The following is a 9,350-nucleotide window of genomic DNA, read 5'->3' on the forward strand; positions in this document are numbered from 1 at the left end:
TCTACCACTGAGCTACATACACGTGTATCTCCCAGTGCTCTACCACTGAGCTACATACACGTGTATCCCCCAGTGCTCTACCACTGGGCTACATACTCTACCACTGAGCTACATACACGTGTACCCCACACAAGCCACTCCTCTGTGATTCGTCAGCTAGACTGACCCAGCATGAGCGCAAACGCAACAAAAAGCTGTGAGGTCTAATTTACTTAGTCGGAAGTCTTTTCCTAAACTTCATGTTCTCACTCTAGCCTTTTCTCTTTCTTGACTTAAAAGAATGCTTGAATAAAATGATTTTTCACTAAATATTTCCTAAATAGATATTGATATCTTCTATATGACTACCACTGTGAATATACACAATGTCCATTTTAAGTATATCATGAAGTAATTCGTGTCATATTTGAATGGTTGGTACTTAGATGATGAAACTACTTTGGAAAAGATTAGGAGGTGGCCTTGTTGGAAAAAGTGTGTCACTATGGCTGTGCTCTGAGGTTTCAAACACCCACACCAGACCCAGTCTCTCTGTGATCTCTCTCTTTCTCTCTCCTCTCTCTCCCCTCCTCCCCTTCTACCCAAGCCCCACCTCCAGCTTGAGATTCAAGTGCTCGGTTACTGCTCCTATTTCATGCTTGCCTGTCATGGTGGTCATGGACTCACCCTCTGAAACAGCAAGCAAGTCCCTGGTTAAATACTTTTTTTTGTAAGTTGCCTTGTTCATGGAGTATCTTCACAACAACAGAACAGTTAGAAAGTCAAGTAACCTAGGACAGTTTCTTTCTCCTACACATGTGATGGTTTCTCCTTCAGTAATCACTACTTATCTATGAAAAATAAAAACAGCTCTAACAATTTGCTGCCAACATTGGGCAAGAAATAAATCTGTACTGATATGGCTTAATTTATTACGGAAGTCAAGAAATAAGCCACATCCACCTCCTTAGGAAACCCCATGCGGTATCTGCAGTTCCCTGTGCAAGGGATGTCATCTTCCCGCCTGTTTTATAAGATGTTTTATCTTTAAAGAAGCCAATGGATCCAGTTCAATAAATAGTCAACTAGAGGCAGATGAAGAACTAAAATCCAGTTTGGGCTGACTATAAAGTTAGAAAGGCTGCATTTTGAAATTTCATCTCCTATATAGAAAGTGTAGAATGTCTGGAAGGTTCTTAATAAAGACAGCTAAATAGCTATGCTTTTTCTATGTATAGAGCCTACTGTAGGCTTTTTAACTTTCTTTTTTGACTCATTATGTATTATTTGAACTTTTTTGTATATTAAGTAAAATATAGGATCTTTCCTCAAGAAAGCCAGTTTCTAAGAAAAATAACACCAGTTCAAATGAGTACCCCAAAATCCAATTCTATTCGAGTCTCAAGACACACATAGCCCACCCACCCCACAAACAGTGTTTCCATACTGAAGAGGGAAAAGACTGAGGATCTAAGGAGGATACTCTGGATGGAAAGAAAACAAGATGGAACAGGGCAAAGCACATCCCAGCACACAGTAGATACCCTAATATATCATCTAGCTCCAAATGCCTCAACCCACCTGATGTTTCTATCTTTAGAACCATAAGCCATCAATAGGAATGTGCCCTAAGCAAAAACTATGTGAAGAAAAACTTACAACAGCATCACCTAGGAAAAAGGAAAACTAGAAAGTCTAAATTTAAGTTCTATTAAATAAATTAAAAATATCAGAAAGAAATATAGGTATTTATTATAGAAAATAGAAACTAAAGGCTACAACCATCATAATGTTTCTTTACTTTAAGTTACTTGTATGTATATGCATTTCATGTGTGCAGATACATATGTGTGCATGTGGAGATCCAACAGGACAACCTCTGCTATCATTCCTCGGGTACCGTCAACATGTTTTTGGTGAGGTTATAGTTTTTTGTTTGCTTTTTTAGGTGGGGTCTCCCATGGCCTGGAACTAATAAGCTGACTAGGCCCACTGGCCAGTGAGTGCCAAAGGTCTGTCTGCCTGTCTCTCCCCAGCACTGGGATTGTGAGCACACACTAATATGCCCAACTCTTTTAGGCATAAAAGAGTTCAGGCCATAATGGTGCAAGACAAGTACTCAGACTGAGCTGTCTCTGCAGCCTGAAGGCTGAGCTATCTCTGCAGCCTGAAGGCTGAGCTATCTCTGCAGCCTAAAGGCTGAGCTATCTCTGCAGCCTGAAGGCTGAGCTTTCTATCCAGCTCAACTTCATAGCCAAATCTTTAGTCTGACAATTTTCTTTACTTTTTCAAAGTGAAAAGCACCTCACATATCTTCTTTCCTCTGCTTCCTTCTTCGTTCCTGTTCTTGGTTTTTTGAGACAAGTCTTACTATACAGCTCTGTGTGGCCAAGAACTTGTTATGTATAAGTTCAGGCTGGCCTTGAGCTTATATCATCCTCCTGCCTCTGCTTTCCAAGAGCCAGACTGTGATGTGCACCACCATGCCCAGTGTCAAAATATTTTCTTAACGGTGCAAGCGATGTCATTGACCACAGGGACACAGTGATGTCACTGACCTCAGGGAAGTAGTCTGTGTATAGGAAATCATGAAGTACAATATGGCAAATTGGGAAGTTGAAGCTATATTCAGATTATAAAAAAGTATACACTAGCCGGGCGGTGGTGGCGCACGCCTTTAATCCCAGCACTCGGGAGGCAGAGGCAGGCGGATCTCTGTAAGTTCGAGACCAGCCTGGTCTACAAAGGGAGTTCCAGGACAGGCTCCAAAGCTACAGAGAAACCCTGTCTCGAAAAAACCAAAAAAAAAAACCAAAAAAAAAAAAGTATACACTAAAGGTCTCCCAACTCATTAGGGTGTATGATGAAGCAGGCTTTTACCTCATATTTGCTAGTGAAGAAAAATCTGCAGAGATAATGGGGCCTGTAATTTTAAAAGAACACCACAAATAGAAAAGGCATTTACATCATAATGAGGTTACCCTCTTACTATGCCAGTGCTATACTTAATGAGGCTCAAATAGTTTCTGCTTTACCACTATACATAAATTTCTTAAAAATTAATGTAGAGACTATAATCTAAAATCCTGTCCTAATTTCTTACTGAAAGAAGAATACAAACGTGTAACCCTATAATCCTAACAGTCACAAGAATGAGGCAAGAGAATTGCCTTGAGTTCGAAGGTCAGCCCGGGATACAGAATGTGTTCTAGGACAGCCTGAACTATACAGTAAGACCCTGTCACAGAAAAAAGAAAGAAGGAAGAGAGAGAGGGAGAGGGAGAGATGGGGGGGCAGGCAGAGAATACAGCCCAAGACACAGGAGGTACACAAAGAGAAGAAGAGTTAAGTGGCAGGGTAATCAGGAGAGGCTATCCATGGTAGAGAAAAACGATAAATGCAACCTCAAAAGAGTCTAAAAACAATCTGTGAGTATCATTTTTTACATCATTCTCACCTCTAAGTATAACAGGCCTCAAATTACCATGGACCTAATCTTTAACTGAAGAATATGTGGTAAGTGACTAAATATAACAGCATTTTTTCCTTTGCTTTTTTCTTTTGCTGAAGGCCTTAAAAATCTAGCTTTTCCCCAGAGACTTTATTTTCTCCATTGCCTACTGTTACTACTTCACTGGAAAATAAGAAAAGCAGCAGGAAAAGATGAGAATGACAAGAAAATGCTGAAAAGGATTTTTGGGGGGGAGGGAGGATAAATGTCTGGTATTCAGTTGGTCACATCCTAGATAAGGGCCTAGTGAATGTCAGAGAGGAACAAGTCCTCACAATTCCAGAAGTCGTAGAGTTCACTCAAGATGGTCATCCCTGTGACAAACTGTTCAGTTTTAAATTAAAGTTCTAACTCAAAATGGAGTGGATATTTCCATACCAGTAACTTGCATTACAGTGTTAAAATACTCTTGAGTCTCTAAAATGTCAAATAATCTATAAAAAAAACCACCTGTAATTATGAGTTTACACGGGCTCTCTAAGTCCTACTATTGTTGATCATGCAACAGTTTACCTCATAATGAACTCAAAACATGCATATACTTTCAGATATCTTCCTGTGCTTTAGCCCGCACTGTGCAAAGGGCCACTGGCTGCACATAAGCTGTGCTCTGATGCTCCCATGCTAGGAAAGGGTTGGACTCTAACACAATGAAACCATATCTATGAAGCCTCCTGTAGGGGTTTTGGAGACTGATTTACTAAATGCCATACTTTCTTGAGGTATACCTGGACTTAAATGAACTCTGCAGATTCAGCTAAAGATTCCAAATGTACAAAGCCCAGAAAATGTGGCTTCAGGTTTCATGCTATAACCATGACCTCAGCTACCCAACGCGTACTTCTTCCAGATAAACAGATTAAGGTTACCAGCTATGATTATTGTAGGTAGCTGAACCCAGGTTAAAAAAAGAAAATAAAAAAACATTCCACAATGCTTTACAGAAGCAAAACAAACAAACAAACAAAAAACAAATAAACAAAAAATCACAATTATTAAAAAGCTGATTTTTGCTTAAAACACCAAGCAAGAATGGACATATGAATATTCCTAACCTGCAAAATGATTCCTCCACATTATATCAGCGAAACTCATTGGTGGGCCACTGGGAGGGTAGTGTTTACCTTTCAGAGGCTCATGGTCAGTCCTTATCATATCCATTAAGGAGTTCTCCAAGGAGTGCAAGTTAAAAGTGTCATAGGGCCTACTCCGGTCCTAAAAATAGAAACACAGAACAAAACAATATATAAAATTACTTCATAAAATCAACATTTGTTCTCCTTCCCGATGTAGACTGGCAACATGAATGGAAGTTACAGGCAATTCTAAAACCACATTCACTCTTTATTAAGAGCAATGACAGAGCCAATACTTTCAATAGAAGTACCTATAATTAAAGCACATCCTTTTTCTGATCGTCTGTAACATAGGCACCCACATTCCTAGAGAACAACAGAGAACTTAGTGTAAAATCAGCATCACTTTTCTGAAAAGATCAAAGGTTGTTGTATAAAGAGGCCTGAGGTGACAGGAACAGCAGCTTCACCTGTGCAGGCCTGTCTGAACTACACATAGGCATTGCCTCAAAATATGAAAGGCAAAACATGACAATGATTTCAAAGTAATTGTAATAACTCACTTTAATATTTATGACTATCAAATTTTACACATGGAAAGTTTTTTTTTTATGTGGAAAAAGAAAAATAAACTCAAGAAAACTGAAAGTGGAGAACTAACACCCCCCAGCCCACGTGTTGTCCTCCCTCTGACCTCTACAAGCATTCTGGGACATGCACTTGCACACACGCACCCATAAATAAGTTAATGCAACATAATAATTTTTTGTTTTATTTTATTTTTCAAAACAGGGTTTCTCTGTGTAACAGTCCTGGCTGTCCTGGAATTCGCTCTGCAGACCAGGCTGGCCTCAAACTCACTGAGATCTACCTGCCTCTGCCTCCCAAGTGCTGGGATTAAAGGCCATCACCTGGTAATTTTTTAAAGCAAGAAATAAAAATTCATCATTAAGAGGAGGTTAAACAATAAAGAACAGTCTATCAAACAGATATTTGACAGAGTATGGTGGGACTTGCCTATTATTCCAGCAGTTAGGAGGTCGCCATAGAAGGCTAGCCTGAGTTACACAGCAAGACCCTGACCCTCCTCCATTTCCCCTAAAAGAAAAGGTTGTCTGATGACATTCAAGAATCTTTCTGGCCAAGGCAGTCTGTTGTTTTTGATTTTGTTGTCACTGTTTTTCCATTTAATCTTTAGTGCAATATTTCCAGGCGAGTAAAAACACATCTATTGTATATATAAGGAAAGTGAGTTTAGCAAGGATTAGAACCCAGATCTACACTCAAAACCAATACCCTAAAGAGTATGAAATTCTGTCCAAAGAAGATGGCCCGATCCACACAGGATAGTAAACAATGATTTCTATGGAAGCATACATAATATTGCATGTAATCACTGATGAAATAACCTTGCTGGCATGGTGGTAATGAGTTCTAGTCAGGGGAGGCTATAAGAGTTTAGGTGACTACCTATCAGGAAAATTAGAGAACGTATTTAGGAGGGTGTCTCATCTGTCCTTAAATCAGTCAAACTGTCCAAATCACGTGTCATTCTGGTTGAAATACAAGTTCCTGGGCTGGGGAAGATAGCTCAGTTGGCAAAGTGCTAGCCTTGCAGGCACAAGGACTTGAGCTCTCCCAAACCTACATAAAAGCACAGGTTATGTGGCATGTGCTGGGGAGACAGACGGGAAGATCCCTGGGGCTCACCGCAAGCCAGCCTGTCCTGCTCAGAGAGTGCTAGGTCAGTAAGAAACCCTATCTCTAAAGAAGAGTGGATGGCCCCTGAGGACCGATATCCAAAGTTAAACTAGATTCTCCTAGTGTGCTTCCTCTCTCCTGGACTCCAGTTCAAACATACTTAATATTTTATAAGAAAAGCCAGCAAGACGGTCAGTGGGGAAAGGGACTTGCTGCCAAGCCCAGTGCTTTGGAGATGGTGGAGATGGTCAAGTATATGTCCCAGAAGCTAGAGAACTTTAGTTCAGATCCATCACTCATCTAGAAAACCCAACACAGGCAGACTGGACTCTCTAGCCATTCAGTCTAGCTAAGTCTGCCACTTCAGGTTCAATCTGAGAATCTGTCTCAAAAATATGGTGGAGACTGATGGCTAAGAACTCCCAGCATCAACTCTAGCTCTACAAGTAAGCACACACTACTACCTGTACAGTGTCTACTACAACAGTAGGAAGAACACAACATGTCTTCTTCAATGCCACATACCAGTACTGCAACATAGATTTAAACATCCAGAAGTTCAGGGGTACAAACTGAACAGGGTTCATTAATGCTCAGCGGATGAAAACGTGACATGTGAAAGGCATAACAGAATTTTCACATGCTTTTTAACTGAACAAAACTGCAATCCATTGAGACATTTTCTCCTAAAATTAATTCTATTCGCGCCTCATAACTTTATATCTGTGGCACAGCATTCATCTTTTTGATGAACACCATACAGCTGTGTTGTGGGGAGGTCTCTGGCTTCCTCTGGTCTCAAGCCGGAAGCAGTCTCAATTCGTATGTTCTCCAGGAGAAGAATTGAGTCAGGACACAGGAGCAGATCACACAATCAGCGAGAGTTTATAGCCAGAGCAGCAAGAAGCAAGAATCCACTCGAGGCAGAGTGGACCAAGCAAGCAGTCATGCTGATCCTTGCAGGCTGGAACTAATATCTTCTTCTTGTTGTTTCTTCCCATGTGCCTCCCTCAGTGGGGAGTCCTTCTAGGAAAGGGGCATGCTTTCTTCAAGGCCCATTTTACCTAGAATGTTATAAATAGATGCATGCATACCCCTTAAAACTGAAAAGTTTACTAGGATCCAGGAGGTGGTGGTGCACACCTTTAAGCCCAGCACTCGGGAGGCAGAGGCAGGCTGATCTCTGAGTTTGAGGCCAGCCTGTTCTATAGATTGAGTTCTAAGACAGCCAGGGTTGCACAAAGAAATCCTATCCTGAAAATAAAACAAACAAACAAAAAAAGGAAGGAGGGAGGGAGGGAGGGAGGGAGGGAGGATGAATGACTAGGGGAAAGGAACATACTCCGCCTGTGCTGCACTGACAGGAGTCTGGAGGCCACTTTGATCATCTGATCTAGCTGGCATAGATCACTATCGCCTACTGTCCTTACACATCTGTTTCTAGGGCCTGGGCTTAGCCTATCTGGAGCTGACCACGTTCTGTTTCAGGTCCTTGAGCTGCCCCACCCACCGTTCTGTATGTCCTATCTTTGGGGCCTGTTGGTCAGTCCCTTCTGCCTACGTGCAGTAAACAATGCTGGAATAACTGATTAACTAGGGGGAAAAAAAACAGAAAAGAAAAAACTGAAAACTTTGCAATAATGTTCAATGGAAAAAAAAAACTACAATTCACGAATCACAGAAGTTACAAATAGCAATACAGACTGGAATGGAGGCCAGATTCAGCTATGAGTGTGAGACCCTGTCAAAAAAACGCAGGGCAGCAAGATGGCTCAGCAGATATTAGTGGCTGCTGGGTAACCCTCAAGTTCTTATTCAATCCTGGGACCCCTAGAGAGAAGCAACTTTTAAAAACTGTCATTTGATCTCCATATGAGCACTGTGGAATGTGGGCACCCGTGCTCAACAACACACAAACTAATAAACAACCTAAGCAACCAGAATAGCAACTCTCGAAGCTTTTCCCAAGTTTTATTTCCTCACAGGGGAGAAAAGGAAAAGTTTTCTGTTCTGTTCACCTTCAACAAGCAGCTCCCCAGAAGAATGAAAATACCTGTAAGCAACACAGCTCATTGCTGGAGTTCCCTAATAAGGACCAGAGATAAGCAGATGTTCGTATCCGACAGTGGTTCATGTCCACACTGCATGAGACTCAATCTCTGTCCCCTGCCTGAATATTAGTAAATTTATCAAGTATTTAAAATTGTCTCACTACGCCGGGCGGTGGTGGCACACGCCTTTAATCCCAGCACTCGGGAGGCAGAGGCAGGCGGATCTCTGTGAGTTCGAGACCAGCCTGGTCTACAAGAGCTAGTTCCAGGACAGGCTCCAAAACCACAGAGAAACCCTGCCTTGAAAAACCAAAAAAAAAAAAAAAAAAAGTCTCACTACTCAAGGAAAGCAGGCAAAGGTAAGGAGCTTGTATAATGGTAGCACTCTTGGGAGGCTGAGGCAGGAGGATGGAGGGTGTGCGGGTAGCCTGGGTTGCACAATGAGATTCTTGCCTGAAGAGACAAAGTCTCTAGGAAGAAGATAGGTTTTGTCCCCATCTTGTGCAGATGGAGTCGGTAGTGAAAGGTTACAGTGGCAGCACCAGGGTCCAAATTCAATCAAATTCATGTGCCCACCACCTCCTAGCCTCTCTCTTTTTAAAACTCCTCTTTACCTAACCCAGACAATCTAGAGAGGCTTCTTCCACCTCTGCCAAACAAGCCACCTGGCTCCTGTGACCTTGCCCAATACCTCATTCAAGTGACAAGTAATAAACCAGGAGAAGAGCCTTGATCACTCTCCAGCTCATCCACCGCCCCACCTCTCAGTTCCAGGTCGTTTACCCCCTGCTTTTCTGGCTTTTTTTATACTTGGGTGTTTCCTTTCCCAGAAACACAAAGTAGAAGATTTTTAAGAGCCAACAGTATCTGGGAACCAAATGATGAAAATAACCATGGCAGGTCAGCAAGATGGCTCAGTGGATAAAGGAGCTTTGGGCTAAGCCTGATGACCTGAGTTTGATACCTGTTAGGAGCCAATTTCCTCCTAAAATAATTGTGTTAGGAATCATTCTATTGACAGCCTACCCCACA

The 9,350-nt window shown here is 41.7% G+C and overlaps 1 protein-coding gene across 9 annotated transcripts in view; it reads right to left on the reverse strand.

Moving 5' to 3' along the window:
- The window catches only part of Cpeb3 (cytoplasmic polyadenylation element binding protein 3), a 195,960-nt gene that overhangs the window by 111,855 nt on the left and 74,755 nt on the right, over window positions 1-9,350 (reverse strand). For 7 of the 9 annotated variants that reach the window (XM_026781052.1, XM_005352183.3, XM_026781047.1 and 4 more), the window contains one exon: window positions 4,546-4,705. In XM_026781052.1, coding sequence (XP_026636853.1) covers window positions 4,546-4,705 — 160 coding nt within the window. The remainder of the gene's footprint in view (window positions 1-4,545; window positions 4,706-9,350) is intronic. The other 2 variants (XM_026781049.1, XM_026781048.1) reach the window with 1 other exon arrangement.

The sequence above is a fragment of the Microtus ochrogaster genome, chromosome 8, assembly GCF_000317375.1.
Source record: "Microtus ochrogaster isolate Prairie Vole_2 chromosome 8, MicOch1.0, whole genome shotgun sequence".
NCBI classification, from domain to species: domain Eukaryota; kingdom Metazoa; phylum Chordata; class Mammalia; order Rodentia; family Cricetidae; genus Microtus; species Microtus ochrogaster.